This window comes from Gorilla gorilla, chromosome 6 (genome assembly GCF_029281585.2).
Source record: "Gorilla gorilla gorilla isolate KB3781 chromosome 6, NHGRI_mGorGor1-v2.1_pri, whole genome shotgun sequence".
In the NCBI taxonomy this organism is placed as follows: Eukaryota; Metazoa; Chordata; class Mammalia; order Primates; family Hominidae; genus Gorilla; species Gorilla gorilla.
The window spans coordinates 156007504-156030371 of NC_073230.2; the positions used below are offsets into that span (position 1 = coordinate 156007504).

Consider the following 22868-nt stretch of genomic DNA (forward strand, 5'->3'; position numbering starts at 1 on the left):
TAGTTCACGCATCATACATAGCATACTTCTAATACTTTATATAGTCTCCTCCAGTTTGATAAATTATATTTTCCAAGTGATTACAAAATACTTTTCCAAAGTTTACTGGTTCTTAAATGTCAACTGGCTGGAAAGTCTTAGACTTGTGCATCCTATCTAACTTGCAAGAAAGATTTAATTTCAAAGACTCTTAGTCCATGGGCTGGCAAACTGTAGCCCATGGGACAAATCTTATCCATGCCTGTTCTTTTAAAGTTTGTGAGCTATGAATAATTTTTACATTTCACAGATATATTAAAAAGAAAGAATAATATGGGACAGAGGGGCATGTGACCTGCAAAACCTAAAATATTTACTGTGGGGTACTTTGCAGAAATGCTTTTCTTCACTACCTCTTAGACCATCTGAAATATTGTTTTAGCTAGAAAAAACAGTGCACCTAGTGGAAAATTTTCAGTTATTAAAACTTCAGGGATGTTTATTCTAAAATTAACATTGTGGATGACTTACAATATGTTAAAAAAGTTCTAAATTTTGGTATGTATTTGTACAATTTATAAGACAAGAACTCTAAAAGTAGAACCATAGGTTTATCATTTTATTATATGATTTTAACTTTCCTTAACATCAAGTTTTGAGAGATACATATATGCTATCTTAATTATGATAATAAACCCTATTCTAAGCATATATACAAATCACTGCCTCTAAGAGAGATTTAATAGCCAGAACATGAAATTCACAAGTTGTTGTAAATGGATTTTTTATTCTTTCAATGATAAATTTGGCTGGCATTTTTTATGTATCTGCAAAGCACTTGTATACTATTTGTCTAAATGAAGGTTTAATTATAAAGAGTATTGTTCTATGCAAGAAAGATTCAACTTTGCTTTAAGTTTTTAATTTTTGATGCAGGTTTCCAAATCTTAAAGATTGTATAAAAAGTCAGCTGTATATCTTTTTTCCTTTTCACACCTATATGAAAAACTGTAAATGAGTTTTTAAAAGAGCCAAGTGATATGAAAAAATGCTCCTTTTCAAGACCTATGATAGTTTATTCTTTCCTTTAGTATTTACTAAATAAGATGCCCCCTAGCTGACAAATTCTTCTTTCCTTTTAGGAAACAGTGTCATTCAAACTTTTAAATTACTTGCATTAAAACTGCAGAGTACTTTGGGTGCTGATAATCACAAAAGAAGCTTGATTTAGGTAAATGTGTGAGAAAACATAATATCGATTTTGTAAAAATTTGTAGAAATAAAAAATAAGGAGAGAAGTAAAATATGAACACATGATGTACTATCTAATAAATAGACCAGAAATCAAATGTGCATCTGAAAAGCGATATGATAAAAAGTATCCATGAGACTTTAAATTTGATATTCAAATATATAACATTAAATATCAAAAATAAAATATATTATACATAAATGGGAAGATATTTATTTCTAGTTGACAATTTGATTCTCAAATGAAGAGAGTGGAAGAACTTGTTACTTTGTCCCAAGTTTGTCTTTACTAGGTATTCGACATCCAGTTTTTGTTTTTTTTTTCCCCCTTTTTTTTTTTTTTTTTAATTGAGATGGAGTTTCGCTCTTGTTGTCCAGACCAGAGTGCAGTGGTGCAATCTTGGCTCACTGCAACCTCCACCTCCCAGGTTCAAGTGATTCTCCTGCCTCAGCCTCCTGAGTAGCTGGGATTACAGGTGCATGCCACCATGCCTGGCTAATTTTTTGTATTTTTAGCAGAGACGGGGTTTCACCATGTTGGCCAACTTGTCTGAGTCTGTTTCCTGATTTGAAAAAATAGCATCCCTGACAATTTTAGAGTTTTCTTTGAGGCACAAACAATACAGACTATACTAGAACCGTTTAAATAATAGATACATAAATGTTAGACATTGTTTTTATTAAATCAACGGCTACACCTCCTTTTATGTTTCCTACCTTATCAAATACTGATATTTATGGAGACATTTCACATATATTTACAGCTTTGTATTCAAGAAAATCGATGGTTCATGCCTATGGTATTCTTTTGAAATGTTTAAAGCTTCAGTTAGGAAAATGTCTTAAATCTCAATATGCTTGGATGAAAGAAGTGGAAAAATCACAATCTATTGGCACACACCTATAGTCCTAGCTACTCAGGAGGCTAAGGTGGGAGGATCGTTTGATCACAGGAATTCAAGGGTTACAGTTAGCTATGACTGTGCCACTGTACTCTAGCCTGGGTGATAGAGCCAGACCCTGTCTCTAAAAATAAAATATAATAATAAAAATAACAACGGAAGCACAAACTATTGATTTTGAGAATCCTGAAGAAAATATATAGCATGCATTTTTCCATAAGTAAAGCAAAGGCAAACGTTAGGTAAAGCACTATTATTCTAAACCTCAAATGTCCATAACATCTTTTAATTTTGCTGGTGAAATCTCAAACGCAGTATATCTAAATCTTCACTAATTATCTTTCCCTTCAAATATTGTTGTATTAGTCAATGTTATTTCAGTTGCTCAGAAACAAACAAATAAGGAAACAGATCAAATAATCCAAAACACCTTAGCAAGCTCTGGATTTAGATTTCTCAAATGATGTCATCGCAGATGTGCTTACTTTGTCTTTCTCTGACTTCCACTCCTTTGTAATATCAAAATGGCCAACAGAAGCTCAGTGGGAAGAGCACCTCCATTTCTGCAGTTTTGTTTGTTTTCTTTTCACTCACGGTGCATTGGAGATCCCAAGGTGCGGTAGCTGTCCTGCTGTTCTTCCACACCACTGTTCCAAACCTCTCCTCCCTAAACAACCTCTGAAGCACTTGTGACCATGTTATTTCATCTATCATTTTGTGTTTTACATTATGCAATTGTCTTCTACTATCTTCTTAGGAATTTCTCTTTACTCAGAGAGGGGGATTTTAGTGCTTTCATTGTTAAAAATTATAAGATGTATAACTTTCTTGCTTAAAACTCTCCAGTAGATTTCCTTCCAGCACACATAAATGAAATCTAGAGCGCGATCATAATGTACAGGCCCTCCTCATTCTGTCCTTGACATCTCCATCTTCTCCCCTGTTCATTCCTTCTTCACACTCTTCCAACAATACTGACTTCCTTGCTGCCCCCACAAACAGGCACAGTATGCTCATGCCATTTGCCTTTCTGGCCTTTGCATAAACTATATATGTAATTGTATAATTATAGGATTTACGTATAAAAACATATATAACAATATGTACATATTACATATAACATAGTGTCAGTATTGTATGTGTAGGTATACATATATATGTATGTGTGTATGTGTATATATATAGATACATATTCAGGTTTGGGAGTACATGTGAAGGTTTGTTACACAGGTAAACTCTCACGTGACAGGGGTTTGTTGTACAGATTATTTCATCACCCAGGTATTAAGCCCAGTACCCAATAGTTATCCTTTCTGCTCCTCTCCCTCCTTCCACCCTCCACTCTCCAGGAGACCCCAGTGTCTGTTGTTTCCTTCTTTGTGTTTATTAGTTCTCATCATTTAGCTCCCACTTACAAATGAGAACATATGGTATTTGGTTTTCTGTTCCTGCATTTGTTTGCTAAGGATAATAGACTCCAGCTCCATCTCATTCTTTTTTATTGCTGTGTAATTTTCCATGTTGTGTATGTAGCATATTTTCTTCATCCAATCTGGGTTGATTCTATGTCTTTGCTATTGTGAATAGTGCTATAATGAACATTTGCATGCATGTGTCTTTGTGGTAGAATGATTTATATTCCTCTGAGTATATTCCCAGTAATGGGATTGCTGGGTCAAATGGTAGTTTTTCTTTTAGCTCTTTGAGGAATCTTCATACTGCTTTCCACAATGGTTGAACTAATTTCCATGCTCACCAACAGTGTATAAGTATTTCCTTTTCTCCAAAACCTAAATGTAAAACCCAAAATTATAAAAACTCTGGAAGACAACCTAGGCAATACCATCCTGGACATAGGAATGGGCAAAGATTTCATGCCAAAGACATGAAAAGCAATCATAACAAAGCAAATATTGACAAATGGGATCTAATTAAACTTAAGAGCTTCTGCACAGCAAAAGAAGCTGTCAACAGAGTATAACACACAATCTATAGAATGGGAAAAATATTTGCAAACTTTGCACCTGACAAAGGTCTAATATCCAGCATCGATAAGGAACTTAAACAAATTTACAGGAGTAAAGCAACCCTGCTAAAAAGTGGGAAAAGGATATGAACAGACACTTTTCAAAAGTGGCCAACAAGCCTATGAAAAAAAGCTCACTATGTAGTTTAATAATATAAATGCCATGAAAACTGCAACTCTGTCTACATTGTTGATTTGAACAATATCTGCTACATAGAAGACTCTCAAATATCTCCTGAGTGAATGAATGGTGAATGAATAAATACGTAAGTAAATGTATGAATGAAGCATTTTAGCAGAAGGGCTAAAACTGAGTCTCATTGAGTTAGGTGCCCACCCCTGGTGGTAGGGACGAGTGTCTGCCTCTCTAGCATCATATGGATTAAGAGTGATTTTTTTTTTTTTTTTTTTGAGACAGAGTCTGGCTCTGTCACCCAGGCTGGAGTACAGTGGCGTGATTTCAACTCACTGAAACCTCTGCCTCCCGGGTTCAAGTGATTCTCCTGCCTCAGCCTTCCAAGTAGCTGGGATTACAGGCGTGTATGACCACACCTGGGTGATTTTTGTATTTTTGGTAGAGATAGGGTATCAGCATGTTGGCCAGGTTGGTCTTGAACTCCTGACCTCAGGCGATCAGCCCACCTTGGTCTCCCAGAGTGCTGTGATTACAGGTGTGAGCCACTGCGCCTGGGGAAGAGTAGAATATTAAGAGTGAACTTTTTAAAGAAAATCCAGATGCTATTACTCAAAGGGAAGAGGTTGCTGAGCAGTCGAGCAATAAATGTTCATCATATCATTCCCTCTCTTCCCTTTTCTGTCACCAATGCCTGCACACTAATATCTTGGAATAGGTTGATTATATCTTCTACTCCCTCCATTCAAGATGTTAATAATTCTTCTTTTGAAATATCAAATCTGTCTTTTATTTATTTATTGCCCCTACCACCACATTGGTGTTGACCTTCAATTACTTGTTGCTAATCTTGTTGCTCCCAGTATGATTTCCCATTGCCCTGGATCTCATTAATATGGCTTTTATTGTCATTTCTTAACAACAAGAACAACAACAACAATACATGCTATATTATTTTGTCTCTAATCAGACAGAACCTGTTAAAACATTTATGATTTTTTTCAACATAACTACTTTCTCCCAGTCAGACTTGTGTCTTTATTCCTATTCCTTGTGTATTCCTGAACACCCTTGGTTCATGTTTCCCGAGAATCTACAATCTTAGTTCAAAAATTCATTTTACCAATAAGCGCATCAAATCTTTTTGTGAGAGACATACAGGGGAAAGGACAAGTATTTTTTTTTAAGTCCTAGAGAGGTTACCCATACAAAGCAAAATTTCAGCATAACTATCCCTGGACTCTGGGTCTTATACCCTAGGTCTGAAATCCTCCTTTATGCCAACCTATTCTTCAATATATCCTATGCCCTTTCTCTCTTGTCTTTCAAACACCACTCTGTCCTTCTATGCAGCTGAGCTCTAACTCTGTAGAATTTGCCTGATTACATAGCCTTCAGGGAACTCCAAATATAGGTAAAATTACTAGTTACATAATGCACTTCCATAGTTCCTTTTAATGCTGCCTTTTGCAATATCGTTTTAGATTTTATTTTAGGCCTCATAAGATTGCAAATGTCTTAGAGACAGTGTTTCAGGAGAGTTTTTTTGTTGTTTTTCTAAATATCGACATAAAACCTAGCAACATGCTAAGCATATAGTTAATTTTCAAGTTGAAATTGTTTGGTGGCCTTTGTTGAGTATTATTTAAGATCATAAATTTTGGATTAACCCATATCCAATTGTAGATTTAATTCAAGTGATTTTGGTCAAGGATTCTAATTGTTCTTGCATTTGAAGTCAGAGAACGCAATAGAGATCTGAAAATATAGCCATGGTTTAATGGAATACTTGATTAGATTTTTAGATTCTTTGTAAAACTAACAGCTGGCTAGAAAAGTACCTACAAAGAGAATGTCTTTTTAGAAATTTTTTTTCTGATGAAATTGTGTCAGCAAGATGCAATGAGGATGCTCTATTAAGTGTTAAAATTCAAGACCTACTGCTCAAATAGTTTAGTTTTATGGATTACAGAAGGGTATGGCTATTTTTAAAAGGCAGTGGTAGTACGCAGCTCATTTGAGAAAACCAAGAAGAGCACAGCAGGAATCGTCACAGAAGAACATCCCGATTTTTAAAACATGTAATTGTCCATGTTATAGACTAAATATCCATTATGTGGATTGCTGGTACCATCTAAAGGTTACATAAAATTGTTTAAATGCGGAGGAAATCTTTCAGTGTACTTCTTATAATTACTAGGCCTTGCATTACACATTTTGTATTTCGGAGCGCAGGAATTTGACCAGGGAATGCGGGTTGGATAACAGATCTACTACAAACTTGCATTTGTGATGCTTGGATGAACTTAAGCCAGTGCTTTCAATTCCGAAGCTACTCTGTATTTATTTTTTTTTAATTAAAAACATCTCTCGCTCTTTACTTTGTATTGGTAGTCTAACTTTAAAACATCATTATTAAAGATAATTTTTTTAAAAGACAAAACTCCTGGTTTTAGATAGAAGCAAATTCAGTCCTTAGGCAATGAAGACAACATACTAACAATGTAATATAATGCCTGTGTTGCATCTTTTCATGATTTCAAAAATAATTTTTAAAATTTCTGTTTGTATGATTTTAAGATAATTTAAATCTGAAAGATAATATCTTCTAAAAGATAAGGCTAAAACCTCAAGTTATCTATTATAGGGACATTTAGAATGCATATTTGTATGATTATAAGATAATTTAAATAAATCAAAAAGAGAATATCTTCTAAAAGATAATGCTAAAGCCTCAACTTGTCTATTATAGGGACATTTAGAATGCATATATGAAGCTGAAACTGCTCAGGTTTAAAATAGCACAAGCTTTCATTTATTTGAATTATATCCTCTAAAATATAATAGTTTCTTTCTTTAAATCTTCCTTGAATTATAACTTTATACTGACATTTTCTTTTTCATTTGATGGTAATTTTTTGAGAGTCGAGTCTATGGTTTCACACATCCTTGAATATCCCATATTATCTTGCTCTAACTTATGAAATGGATAGTTTGTAAATCCTTGTTGAATGATCGTTATGTATGCCTCCCAAAAAATCCATTTGTTCTCCGCTGAGAGGAAAAAAATAAAAAAATAAAATAAAAAAAAAGACAATGTGAACTTTCAGTATCAGATAAAAATTCATGGATAATTATTCTTTTGACAGAATCTTCTATAATGAAAAAAACTGAATTAACATGTTTCTGATCCATTGAACAAATTCTCTAAATGTGTCTTACTCCAATAAAAGGTAGAAAACCCTGACCTCTTCACAACGTGTTCAATTGTTCTTCTTCTCTCACTAATGTTGAAATGTTATCTTTAAATTTCTAATGGTTTTATGGGAGAAAATGTGGAGGAGAATTTTAGAAAGCAAGACATATGGTTAGATGCTATAAAAATCATTTATTGTATAAATTAAATGCAAAATATTAGAACTCATTTCAATGTGTATGGAACACAACAGTGGATGCCATTTAGTCTTTCATTCTTTTTACGTATATTTACATGGATGAAAAGACCCACAGAAAATCTGACCTGTTTTCCATTTAAAACTGGACCTATTTTCACATTAAGGGTAAGGAAGCAGCTTTCTTCAAATTATTTACGGTGTAAGAAACCACAAGCCCTACCATTGGATGACATTTGTGTTTATTCTAGTAGATAGAGAACATGATTGTTTCTAAAGTATTTTTCCCAATCTTTAACATACTATTTCCTTTTCCAGGCATTTCCTGGAAACATTAACTCTGATGGTGTGGTCCGGCACGAATTACAGCATCCGATTATTGCCCGCTATGTGCGCATAGTGCCTCTGGATTGGAATGGAGAAGGTCGCATTGGACTCAGAAGTGAAGTTTACGGCTGTTCTTACTGTGAGTACCGTATTGTTTAAATTCGTGGCAGGTTTTATGTTTATTTAAATAGTAAGCTGTTTTATTTTAAATTATTTAACATTACTTGCTTTCTCTGACAATAAACTACCTTCTCAATTACATATATATGTATCTATGCATAGATACGTATATATATAATAAAAGGTTGTTTCTCTATTTGCATGTTATAAATGTATATTATAAACACGTACAGAGACTGACATGTCATATATCTTAATTATACTTTAGGTTGAAGATTTGGAAAGTTTTTTTTGTTCAATAGACTAAATAATAAAGCTTATTAATAAAATTGCCTTGTCTTATGAAATATTTAAAAAGGGGAAACCTATATTGTTTTCTATGTATTTGGGTCTTTATTATGGGTTTTGAAAACATTTCGAAGAACTTCCTTCGAGTTCACTAAGTATCTCTCTTCAGTTATGCCTATTCTTATACTAAAGCCAACCACTGGGTTTTAAAGTCAATGACGCTTTCTCTACCAAATTTAATTTATTTTTTCAAATTGATTTGGTCATCTAAAGAGGTTATTTTCCCTTAAATCTATTTTAAATCTCCCTTGTTATTTCTTAAATACATTATGCATATATCTAAGGATTCCAACATATGAATTTGGGGGATTATAATTCTTCTGTCTATTGTTTCTGCTAATTTTTGCAAATGGTACCTGTTTTCTTCTACTCCTCTTCCTCTCTCTTTTTCTTCTTATCCTGTTTGCCTGTCTGTCCTTTTTATCCTTATGCTTGTGCTTATCCATATTCTTTACTGTGACCTCAATTTCTTTAAAATTTTATCTGTGGAAATTTGTCTGGGCCAAGGTTGATGGTGAATTCTTCTTGAGAGGATATATCTTTGCTTATTTGCTTCTGTGAAGGCAATACCAACACAGAACTGCTTTCAAGATTATCTCCAGTTGTGGCTGTTGTCTCTTTGTGAGACTGCTAGATAGTATAAATTTAATCTACGAACACGTGATTTGCAAACATTGGCTTCAAAATATGAATTCCCTAGTAAAATATACTTTCCTCATTGCCGGAAATTTTTCCTCCTGCTGTTACAATTCCCTGGAGGAACAAAGATGCTGGGTATGAACAAGGAGGGGAATTGGTTTCTCTATGTTTTGCAAAAAGTCTCTTATTAGCCCCTTTCCTACTCATTCCTATAAACCCACAAAAATGAGTTCACGCTAAGCAGAAAATTTCAAATGTCCCCGTTAGACAAGCTTTCTAAAATGCCCTAGACACTTAGTATTTTATATAAAAGAATATATGAAGCTTTCACCTCTGTATACATTTAGTAACAGAAATTGGTCAAAATATTAGCTATAATAGTGCCCGAATACTGTCTTATTAATTCATAGGCAATAGTGTTATGTGCAAACTACAATAAAGGGGTCATGGAGGTCATTTAAAAATTCTCAAAAACTGTTTATTTGGTTACCATTTTATTGTAGCGGATAAAATTAGTAGAGAGACAAAAGATTTAGCTCTTCAGGAGAATGTAGCTCTTTAAAAGGAAAATTTAGCATTTCTGGTAAGGCCCAAAAAGAGGTCTAACATAAATTAGAATCCTTGGTCCTATGTGGTCTAGACATTTATGAACAGAGTGTCATGTTCACACATAGTCTTGCTCTCAGCATAGCATCATGACAGGAAGGCCAGAAGAAAATGTGATATTTTTGTGACCATCACAAATTTTGTTAAGAGCCACGTTTAACTTTTAGTAAATAAATACAGACACACGCACATATATATACATATAGGTATATATACACACACATATAAATACACACACACACATATACGTGTATATATATATAAAATCCTTCATGGAGACTACGTGTATGTGCAATTTATTTTATTAGCAATTATTTAATGAGCACTTTTCATGTGTGATAAATATATTAAATGGTAGCATTACCACAGTAGATGAGAAAGACATGGTCTTTGTGAGATGAAGTGGGACAAATAATTTAATAGAGTTAATCATAATAAAAATAGTAAAAGTTAAAATTTACCCAAAAGCACATAGCCTGAGTGATAGGTCTGAAAGGGAACCCAGGCAGTCTGGTACAGTGCCAAAGCTCACTATCACCGTTCTGTTTTTAATCCCAGCAAAATAAGCACCCACCTGACCATCCGCAGTTTAATCAAAACATCATGTCAACACCCCGCAACCACTGAGCAGGCCTTCTCCCAGTTACTGCAACTCCTTAAACGTAAAAATTCACCTGATTTGTATCACCAAAGATTAGTTCTTGTTTTTCAAAAAAATTTCACACAGATGGAGTCATAAAAGACGCATTATTTTACACTTGACTTCTTTAGTTACAAATCATATTTCTGAGAATTATCTGTGCTGATATTAGAGATATTAGTTTCTTTTCCTCAGTATTATTCTATCTTGTGAATATTCTACAATCATTTGTTTATTTCATGCTGACGAACGTTTGAGTTGTTTCTAGATGTTGGCTATTTATACGGAATTACTAAAAATGTTTCCGATGGGTATAGACCTGCGGGGGTAATAACAAACTAGCATATATGTGTGTTCACCTTTGGCCAATAACAGCACAAATTTTTCTAATTTGGTTATATCAATTTAAAGTCTCCAATGCAATTAACTGGAGTTCCTGATGCTTACAAATTAAGATATTTAGTATTGTTTAAAAGTTTAGGCCGGGCACGGTGGCTCACACCTGTAATCCCAGCACTTTGGGAGGCCGAGGAGGGCGGATCACGAGGTCAGGAGATCGAGACCATCCTGGATAACATGGTGAAACCCCGTCTCTACTAAAAATACAAAACAAAATTAGCTGGGCATTGTGGCGGGCACCTGTAGTCCCAGCTACTCGGGAGGCTGAAGCAGGAGAATGGCGTGAGCCCAGGAGGCGGAGCTTGCAGTGAGCCAAGATTGCACCACTGTACTCCAGCCTGGGCGACAGAGCCAGACTCCGTGTCAAAAAAAAAAAAAAAAAAAAAAAGTTTAGCCATTCTGTTGAGTGTTTATCATGTCTCATTTTAGTTAAGTTATGTTTTTTTTGTTTTTTTTGTTTTTTTTTTTTGAGACATAGTCTCGATTTGCCACCCAGGCTGGAGTGCAGTTGTGCAATCTTGGCTCACTGCATGCTCTGCCTCCCGGGTTCACGCCATTGTCCTGCCTCAGCCTCCCAAGTAGCTGGGACTACAGATGACTGCCACCACGCCTGGCTATTTTTTTTTTTTTTTTTTTGTATTTTTACTAGAGACGGGGTTTCACCATGTTAGCCAGGATGATCTTGATCTCCTGACCTCATGATCCACCCGCCTGGGCTTGCTTCTGATTTTTGAAAGAGGTTATGCTTATTGGTCATATGTATACCTTTTTTTAAGTGTTCAAGAATCTTGCTCATATTTCTATGGATTCCCATTTATCTATCTATTTATATATCTATCATCTATATAGCAATCATCTATTTGATTGTTTTAAGTAGTTTTTGCAGGCAACTCTTCTTCATTCTCATTACAATTGCTAGACACGTATTTATTTTTGAGGTGACTTTTTTTAACAATAATAATTTTAAAGCAAACATTGTCAATGAAGTTACTTAAGAGTCCACAGGTGTAGACTTAAACTGTGACCACACGTTCTGTAATTGTTACAAGTAGATTTATAAAGTTGTGAGTTTGTGCTGTCATGGGCTTTTCCATCAAGCCTGGGCTTTGACAATCACAAGACAAGAAGGAAAAATAACTGAAGCAAATCAGGAAGCCAGACTTTTCTACAGTATAAGTCCCTTTGGTGGAAAATCGTATAGCTTTGGAAAACTGTATTAACATTTATATCAATAGATGCCAGTGGAGTAAGTAACTTAGCAACACAAAATTTAAAAAGTAGCATTTCAGTTGGATGTAGTAGGTTGGGTAATGGCCTATCATAACATAAAGCCTTTATTCTTGGAAGTTGTAAGTATATAAGTATTTGCAGATGTGACTAAGTTAACAACCATGACAGGGAGAGGCAATTGACAATCATGACACGGAGAGGCAATTTTTTTCTTTTTTTTTTTTTGAGATGGAGTCTTGCTCTGTTGCTCAGGCTGGAGTGCAGTGGTGTGATCTCGGCTCATTGCAAGCTCTGCCTCCCGGGTTCACACCATTCTCCTGGGGAGAGGCAATTTTACATTAGCCAGGTGGGCCCTAAGTGCAATCACATGTGTCATTGTAAAAGGTAGGCAGGGAGAGATTTCACAGATGGGAAAGAAGGAGAGAATGTAAACACCTTGGAACCAGAGGCTGGAGTGATATGGCGATAAGCCAAAGAAGGCCAGCAGCTCAAAGAGGCAGATTTTTCTCTGGAGGGAATGTGATCTTGCCAACACATCGATTTCACTCAGTGACGCTGCTTTGGAACTTCTAACCTCCGAAGTTGTGAAAGAACAAATTTCTGTTATTTTAAGCCACTAAGTTTGGGATAATCTGTTATAGCAACAACATGAAACTAATACAAGCGTCAATATATTTTAGAAAAGAAAAGACAAAAATCGGCCTGAGCAATGATCTCTGACAGAACTTTGTACAAAGATGTAGATGTTGTCAATATGCTCTAGCCACTAAACATATGTGGCTACTAGCATGTGAAATATAGCTAAGACAACTGTGGAACCAAATTTTTAATTTCATTTAATTTTTCATTCATTTAAATTCAAATTTAAATAATGTGACTACTGGCTACCATATTAGACAGTGCAGCTTAGAGGAACCAAAACATCATATATGTTTTTCATGTCTTTTTATAACATAAAGGACCTATAAAAGTTACGTTTTAAGTGTCAGTCTCTATTGTTTTTTCTTAGTTTGGAAAACAAAAATTTAATCATCCTGAAAACTGTCTTTACTGTCAATAATGTAATAACCAGTCATCTTACTAACCACACAGTCTTAGTCTGTTTTGTGTTACTATAACAGAATATCTGAGACTGGGTAATCTAGAAAGAACACAGGTATATTTCTTACCGTTCTGGAGGCTGGGGAGCTCAAGGTCAAGGGACCTGCATCTGGTGAGGGCCTTCTTTTTCCATCATCTCATAACAGGAAACAGAGCCCTCGTGACCTACTCATGTCTTAAAAGTCCCACCTCTCAACACTGCTGCATTGGGGATTAAGTTTCCAAAACATGAACTTTGAAGGATGCATTCATACCACAGCATACACCAAATGTCCAGATAAGATTCTTTTTCATTTATTATTTTTGAAGAATGAAAATTACACTTATCTCTTTTCCAAGAAAAATATACATGTTTATATTTTAAAAAATATATATGTTAAACATATTTGTTATGAAACACTTTCCAAAAGTTACTTCGATGTAAATTTTCTACACTAGAGTTCAAGCTAGAATGAGTCCTTAGAAGATGATAATCTGTGTTCTTGAGCTTAGTGAACTGTTGTCTCAAGAGCTTTCTTTGGATTTTTCAATGAGAAAAGGAATCATATAACTTTGAGTGGGGAAATGTAGATTAGACACAGCCCCCCATTTTGGCTTCCTAGAGAATAGCAGTGCTGTGTACTCTAGGGTCTCAGCAAGGAGAAACATAGTTTTGATCCTGCCTGTGGAAGAGAGATGAATTCTCTAATCTGTCTGGAAACTCCTGAGAGGGTGTACCTGGGATCTATCTTAAACCTGCAAGAGAGGGAATGGGGCTTCTTTCACTGCAAAGTTTGCCAGAAAACTAGAGAGAGAAATCACAATGTGAGCACTGTTTCTGTTTGACTGTGTGTCTGGGGCAACTGCCCTTGTGTTTGTCATCTTTCCTTTGTGCAGTTCCTCCATGATCACTTTGTCATCTGAGAAATGAGGTACTTCTCAAGGTTGAAATAAGACGCTGACTCTATTCCAGGTGGAGAATTTCGTTCCAGGCCACTGCTTTGAAGCCTTTAGGGCTTCTATTGTTCCTACTTCCTGACTTGTCTTGAATATAATATGAATTCCAATTTCAATAAATCTAAACTCATTTGAAATCATTCTGCTTCCTCTACGTTTGGTTTTCCCTCAAGTTTAGTTGAAACAAGTCCATGCAGTTATTTTTAAAACTTAGCAATATGTCCCATGCCTTTTGATTCAGTGAGCTTTCTCCCACAGCACAGACACTAATCTTCTTATGCGATACCAGTGGGACTTCATAAAGCAAAAGGAAGAGGTCTCAGATTAATAATTTCAAAAAATCATTTATGGCTGCATTACTCAAACATTCATTTTAAAAAGCCAAACACAGTGCATTGATTAAAGTACTGAGCATTTTTTATGGCAAATACTTAATTAGCTTTTAGCCAGAGTCCTCTTAAAAGTAAGGACGGCACCTTGGGAAACCAAGGTACACACATCGAAACTAATTTTTATATAGGCTTTTAATTTGGGTGAATAAATAATAAAACCTGTATGTCATTCAATGCAAATCATGATGGAAAATTGTGTTGCTGCCTGAGAAAAAAAGAAAACATATCAGGAGAAGTTAAATACAAATAAATAAAAGACAGTGTTTGGTCCTTTTCATGCTGTGTTGATAGCACGTCTGCATCTCTAGTGAGAATACCCTCTTCTAGGGTCACACACTAACTCCCCTCACTCTCATTCTGCCCAGGCAAGAGACGCTGCCATGTAAAGATGTGTTAGTTTCCTGGGGTCTCTGTAAAACAGTTCTGCAATCTTAGGACGAAGTTTAAGACGATGGAAAGGTATTCTATCATGGTTCTAGAGGGCACAGTCTGAAGTCAAGGTGGTAGCAAGGGTAGTTCCTTCTGGAAGCTTGGAGAGAGAAACAGTTCCATGTCCCTCGCCCATCTCCTGGTGGTGGCCGGAAGTCCTTGGTGTTCCTTGGCTCGTTGCTGCCTCATTTCAATCTCTCCTTTGGGTTCATGATCACATGAACTTCTTCGCTTTTGTCTGTGTCTCTGTGTCTTCACATAGTCTTCTTCTAAGGACATCGGTTATTGGAATTAGGATCTACCCTAAACCGGGATGACCTTATCTTAACAAGTTATATCCACAAAGACCCACTTTTGAAATAAGGCCACGCTTTGAGGTTTTGGCTGGACATGGACTTTTGGAAACACTATTCAACACAATATTATATATACATATATAGTATATATATATGTATATATATAAATCATTAAGAATTTATCTTTACATCAGTTTAAGTGAGCAAAAAATAAAAAATCAGTTCTGGAAGTCAACCTGTGTGTTCCTACTTAAATTAGATGTTTAATTTTGTATCATAGAGAAGCATCCCAGATACCTATATTTTGTGTTGATAATTTCTTCAATTTATTCAGTGAAGATGTATCACATTCAGGCATTTAGGAACAACCTAAAGCATAAACCCTGCCCTCAAGGAGACGAATTTTTGGCAGAATAAATGAATAAGTTGATAGTTTAAATACTCTATGATAAATGCTATGACAGAGAAGGAAGCCTCACCTATGTTGATTAATGAAATAAGGTTTCACTAAGAAGCAACAGAAATTAGGGGTAAAGGAGCGTTCAAGACAAGAACTAACATTTTCAAAGACTAAGAGACACAGAGGTAAGAACATAATTTCTTTCATATTTGGAGTTTTTAGTTAGCAACATAAGTCTCATTTCAGTGTATATAAATATACAAATTATTATGTTGCTTAGAGGATCAATATATTTGTGACAGATTTGTTAATCTTATTAATATTAATAAGAATAAAAACATTGAATTATACTATTTTAAAGGCATTTTGCTAATTTTAAATCTTAAGTGCAAATCTGACCATATTACATCTGGGCTGACTACACATTAATGATGCTACATTGCCTATAAAGTCCAAGCTGTTTGTTTGAAATTTAATTTCTCCCCACCTACTGACTACCTCTGTAGTCTTAAATCCTGTCATATTGTGTTTTATGCTCCAAATATGAATACAAGCTATATTTCCTAATACATGAGTGACCTGCTTGTTTAACAGGCATTCATTGGAGATACTTTCTCTGACCAAAATAGCCTCTCCATCATCCTTTACCTGACCAATCTTTTTTATCTTTCAAGATTCAGTTGAGACGCAATCTTTAATGAGAATCATCTGAATTTCCACAGTGAGTCACATGTTTATTTTCATATGAATATTTATCAGATATCATATACCATTATATTACACAAATATTTCCAATGGAATATTTAACAAAATAATTCAAAATAAAGTCAACTGCAAGATACTGGGAGGAGGAGACAGCAAGTGTCACCTTATTCATCATTAGCATCCCCTTAAATGGCGGGCTCCCTGTACACAATAAATGTTTGCTGAAATGAACTGACGTCAAATGTAAATGATACAGGCGTAATTTATTCCCTCAGTGAAAACTGATTACTATTTGAGGATGCATAGATTCTTTTATTGGTGGAACAGGGTATGATTATATTGTATCATATTGAACAGTGCTCTAAGGGGCCTACAAAATATTGAAATAATTACCAAACTAAATATAATAATAGATGTTCAAACAGAGCTATAGACAGCAAATAACTCAGTGTTTTTTTCTAATTTAAATATTTGTATAACTTGTATTATTATTTCTGGTTATTATTTTAAATCATACTTTTTTGAGGCTGCTTCATGGATTACGTATATGGATTGCTTATCAGAGGAAAAAAAAACCACCCAAGATCCAGAGTAATATGAAAATAAAAGTAACTTAACATAAAAATAGATTTAATAGATATCACTGCCAAGTTATACAAGATAAACTGATAATTAAAGAGGTAATTAAAATTGTCATGTACTATATGACATATTTGGGATATGCTATGTTTCTAAGTTTTCATGTTATTAGATTTAAAAAAATACCATAAGTTGTAACCAGAAATGTTCTTGCCATTAAGGGATCTGGAACTTAGATTTGAGCACGTGTAGTATTCTTTGGTGCTTTTAAGTGTACTTTGGGTTTCAAACTAGAATTGGAGTGCTTTGTAATAGACAGCTGTGGATTGTCATTCAATGTCAGTTTGAGATAATGACTTCCTGGTCTGTACATATAAATATTATTGTAGGGATAAGGCTAATGATGAAAGCGCACACGATAGATACTATCACATAATTTGGGTATAAGCCTTTTCTGCAGGGGTTGGCTAAGGTAGATAGCTAGTGGATCAGATACTCAGTGGATCTCATTCCTGGGTTACCATTTGAGGGTGACATTTGAAATGAACAAATTTAAAGCGTGGAAATATATGTTCTAATTTTTTATTCTATGGGGAAACAGCTATCAGTATTTAATTGTTTTTTTTTCTAGTGTAATTTGTTTACTTGGAAGAAACTTACAATTGACTTTGTTCAGTGAGAGAACACGGTGAGCCTACCTTTATATTTAGGAACAAGACAGTTACAGTTGGCAGCTAGGTTATATTTTGGAGAACTATTTAATATGTCACTGATATAGAGCTGGAGTCACATCATATTACTGTAAAATCTAAATTTAAATTTACTCTCAAGAACTTTCAAAGTTAAACTGACATATAAAATCAAGAGTGTCGATTTAAAAGCAAATTAAAATTTCTGGCAGAGAGTAATATGCAATTAGACCTATGTCTGTCACTCTGAAATATGAATAACAGTATACTTTCTAGAATAAAGGAGGGTATAACTTTTATTATACATATTAGTCCAAAATTTTTCATAAAATAATTGCCCAAGAAATGTAAACATATTAAAACAAAAGTATATATATACACATTTTGGTGCCTGGTTAAAGAGAAGAATAAGGTAATGAAAAAGAACCATGTTTCACTGTGGTTTATAAATAAGATATTTTGATTACTACAAAGAGGAGCCATATGTGTACTCTATAAGAACTTCAAAGCTGAAAAGTTCCCAAGAGACCATCCAGCCCAATCCCCTATTTTACTAACGAGGAAACCAAAACCCACAGCGTTATGTGACTTGCATAAGTGAATTAATCGCAGACCTAGAAATCCTGCATAACAATCTAGAGCATAGCTTCCTCTCTGGCATTTAATACCTCTCTCCTCTGGTTCATTCTTCTTTGTTTCTTCTTCACCCATAAGGGCTTTTTATAATCTTAGTGATGGCCCACAGAAAATACAATTTTGTGAATTCTAATGACCATAGAAATGCTTTGGCCTATCAATTATCACCGTAAGAATATATAGGAGATATCCAGTAAGAAAAGTATCTCAGTAGTACTGTGCATTCCACATGTCCAGCAGAAAAATTTAAATGACTAATCTTCATAATGTACTCATTGGAGAACAGCTTGCAAATAAACATAACTCAAGCTTTAATTGCATTGTGGTGCAGAAAGTTTATCATTAGTGTATTTTCTCAGGTAATCTTACCTCCTGAGATACGTTAACTACTTTTTATATATATGTTAATTTTTATTTATGATAGATGATTGCAGAGAGTACTAAAGCCTAAATTACAGTTATACAGTCCATCAACATTTCACTTATAATCCGTTTAATGTAAGGAAAGCAATAAAATTTAAAATGCTGCAAATATATATAAGTGATTCTTTTATTAGCTTTTATTCTTGTGTTGTTGGTTTTCATTATCACCTATTTAAATTAGCTAGGGAGAGAAGAGCAAATATTTAAGATGGCAGTAATTGTCCTCATGAATTAAAAGTAACAACATAATAAAATAATTATTTAGTATGCACACTTTAAAAATTTCAAGCAATTTAAATTACTTGAATTAGAAATCAGTGATTTTCAGAGATTAAATATTCTTACTCCTATCGGAATAGTATCAGATCTTTTATAGTTAGACTTGAAAAGAAGTAATCCAGATTTTCAAATTGAGATTTTTATATTTTCTATGCTTCTAAATGAAGCATATGTATTTTTCTCACATGCTCAAAATACTGTCATATTAGGTTTTTCACCTTTCATGCTTGTTTGGCTGGACAGGAGGAGTTAAAGAAACTGTCAGTGTTCTCTTTTATTACCAATTAATGGGGGAATAATCTCAAGAATTAAAGAAAGCATTCAACCCGTACCAATCATTTTGTAAACATCTGAATACTCTACCCTCAAGCACCCCCAAATAATAATATTTACTAGGAAAAAAGTCCTTATTTATGGAATGTTTTTAGCAAGATATCCCTGTGTTAGGTTGCTTATGGTAAACACTTAGCAACTTTAGATTTATGATCACGGCTCTATGGAAAATCACTTATCAGCTAGATGACCATGGAGGAATGAAATGGAGATGCTTCACAACCGAAATGCTTCTGTGTGAGGCAATAAACTGCATAGCTTATTAAGGACTGGCCCTATTACTCTAGGCCAGAGGGCACATGTCTGATGCAAGGTGAAAAAGCCTGAGGAACTATGCAGTGTGTATCAGATCCCACCTTGCTTTGCTTGTCCCTCTGTTTTAATTACCTCCTCTTTATCCCATGGGTAAGGGGGCGGATTCCTGTCCTGGGGTTATGGGCATGACCGAACACCTAACACCTGACGTAAAGCAACTGAGACCAACAGCAGTTTATTAGTCGCATTTCCACACAGGCTTTGAGAGAAAGGCATCTCAAGTCTTGCAGGGGACATGGGGGTTGTCCTTGGGAACAGAGTGAGCAATCAGACACTGCGGGAGGCAGGATTTGTTGTATCAAGAGATTGGTCTTCCCCCTGGTTCCCACTGGAGGATGTGATTGGCTTGTTCGAATAATTCTGTGGGTGTGGGGTAGGAGGGAACGGAAGCTCAATACTCAAGGAGAAGTGGAATATGCTTGATCCCCGAGGGAAGCAGCGTCTTTTTATTGGAGGACGTATCCGCAGGAACAAAGTTGGGAGGGGAGCTTGCAGTGAGGCCGTTGGAGACCCTCCAGGCTTTTCCCAGATATCAAAGCACACATAAACTGGGCCTTACTTTTAGGCCTTATACCACAAGATCTTAATGTTTTATTTTCTATAATTATTAATAATCTTTGGCTCTACATAAGATGTTTGCTTTGTGTAAATTTGATTTAACAATCCGAATTTAATATCACCGTATAGATTGCATTAATTACTAACTTTAGCCAAATCAACAACATGTAAAATCCCATATAAAATTTTTTCTTCCCTGTTATCAGAACAGAAAAGAAAAACTTCCCTGTTTTTCTTCCCTGTTATAAAAATTATTTCTTCCTTCTTAACCAACCATTTATTATGTCTGTTTAGCTGTATGTGCTCTTTTAAACTTACTGTGTTGGCTGTATTTGTGTATCATAAATATAAACTAGAAAATGGACAAGTAGCTTCCTAAACTTTGAAGTGCAAATGTTTTATTAAGAGAAAAAAAAAAAAACCCTCTTTCCCATGGCATTGCACTTCCATAGAAAATATAATTATTTCCCCCAAATCCTTTTACAGGGTTTTGCTATGTTCCAAAGGACAGGGACTGAGCTCACTTTGATTTGAGTTGGACTCTGAACATGGTTGGATTAACAGCCTTGGTCATTAATCTCTACTCCAAATTTCAGCATGCTGTGTCCATCTATTACAGGTGTGGGTGTGTTTTTTGTTTAAACAAAATAACGTATACTTGCTAATGCTAAAGTTAACGAACAAAAGCAAGGTTAGTAATTTTTGCAAGAAAACCTACCCAGTGAGGGTCCCAGAAGGCTATCTGAGTAATACAGTGGGGCAAATCGTTTCAATTCAATCTCTGGATGAGCTTTGTTTGTTTGTTCATTTGTTTGTTTGTTTTGGAGACATTCTCACTCTGTCACCGAGACTGCAGTGCAGTGGTGTGATCATGACTCACTGTAGCCTCGACCTCCTGGGCTTAAGCAATCCTCCTGCCCCAGCCTCTGAAGCAACTGGGACTACAGGTGCACACCACCATCCCTAGCTAATTTTTTTTATTTATATTTTTGTAGAGATGGGGTTATTTTTTTTTTTTTTTTTGGTTTGTTTGTTTTCCCCACGTTGGTTTTAGACTCCTGGGCTTAAACAATCCTCCTACCTTGGCCTCCCAAAGTGTTGGGATTACAGGTGTGAGCCACTGCACCAGGCCAAGATGATCCTTTTCAACAGCGTCTAAGTTAAAATATGCTACAAATTTATTTAAGATCATGCTGTAAAATAAATCATTTGAAGTCGATATCATGAAACAACAGGAGAATGCAATGTGTTTCCTCCTTTGTCAACCAACAATGTGGACCCAGCCTGGACTTGCCCACAAACAGTTGAGCCTGAGAGTAAAGCCTGCCTCATCCATCACCTGACCTTCCATAATGATTCTAAATCACCTCATTTCTTCTATTTTTTAAAAAATTATGCCACTCTTTCTCTTTAATCTTCTAGTTTTTCGTCTTCTTATATCTTCTTTCTAAAATAAAAGAGTACATAAATGTTTTAAAACAAATTACATTTTCAACTTTCAGTAAAGATAAAGTTTTGTCAGTAGGGATTAAAGTTTGTCATCCTCGACATTGTTGATATTTCCGGCTCTATAATTCTTGGCTTTGGAGGAAAGGGCTGTCTCGTACACTGGAATCTTTTGCGACATCCCTGGCTTCTACCCATTCAATACTAGAAGTGCATCATATTTCCCTCAGTTGTGACAACCAAAATTAACCCAAAAGTCTCCTAGGGGCAAAACTGCCCCTGGGTAAGAACTGCTGATATAGATGGTGCTAAAGTGTCACCTAGAAATCAGTTCATTGTGTTCCTAGGAACTATGAAACGAAAATTGACACATTGTAAGAATTGACTCAACATTCATTTGATTTATATAGCAGTGTCTGTTATTTGCAGAAAGCATGTACTGCATGCTGAGATTTCCATAGACTTCATATTGATAAGGACAATATTTATGGTGTTAAAGTATGCCTACATATATAGATCTCCTATATATGTACTGCAGATAAAAATACTATTATGTCACCTTATCGGTATAAATATTGCAAAAGAAAATGACCTCTTGAATTCTCATATCTTTTGTCTGTGATTTGTGGAGAATTACACAGCATTACTTCTAAACATTTTCAATCTAAGTGGTTTTATTTTTATTAATTACGCATTACTTTTTATTTTGCCATTAAGGATATCATCTTTTCAACCAGGATCAATTTGACTCTATAATCTCCTTTGGTTAATTGGATGTTTTCTTTATTGTGAATTTAAGTTTGGGCTCAAGAGGAGATTGATTAGATCTGCCACATAGTTTGGCTGGGGATTATTTATATAACTGTTCCTTTGCATTTCACTTTTGCTAAAAGAAGTAGACATTCAAAACAATATAAATTTGTAGTCTGTTAGCAAAGTGTATTCTCTAATATTCTATTATAGATATAGTATGTTCTATAGAGTATATTACACTATATTCTATTCTATTATAGAATACACTTTGCTAACAGAATAAAATTTATATTGTTTTCACGCACTCTATTCACATTTAAGAAACATTAACCTTCATAAATAGCATAAAGGCTGATTTTCTCTAAAACAGAGCAAACAAATCAATAAAATAACTTTGCCCCACTTCTTAGCTTCCACCTCAAAGGGTTCTTTTTTGTTCGTTTGTTTTGTTTTTGTTTTTGTTTTTTGAGATGGAGTCTCTCTCTGTCATCCAGGCTAGAGTCTTGCTCTGTCATCCAGGCTAGAGTCTTGCTCTGTCATCCAGGCTGGAGTGCAGTGGTGCGATCTCGGCTCACTGCAACCTCTGCCTCCCAGGTTCAAGCGATT

The 22868-nt window shown here is 35.0% G+C and overlaps 1 protein-coding gene across 1 annotated transcript in view; it reads left to right on the top strand.

The window, feature by feature from the left end:
- The window catches only part of CNTNAP2 (contactin associated protein 2), a 2292243-nt gene that overhangs the window by 919391 nt on the left and 1349984 nt on the right, over window positions 1-22868 (top strand). Inside the window, exon 4 of the mRNA XM_019031540.4 lies at window positions 8002-8149. Within this exon, the coding sequence (XP_018887085.3) occupies window positions 8002-8149 (148 nt within the window). The remainder of the gene's footprint in view (window positions 1-8001; window positions 8150-22868) is intronic.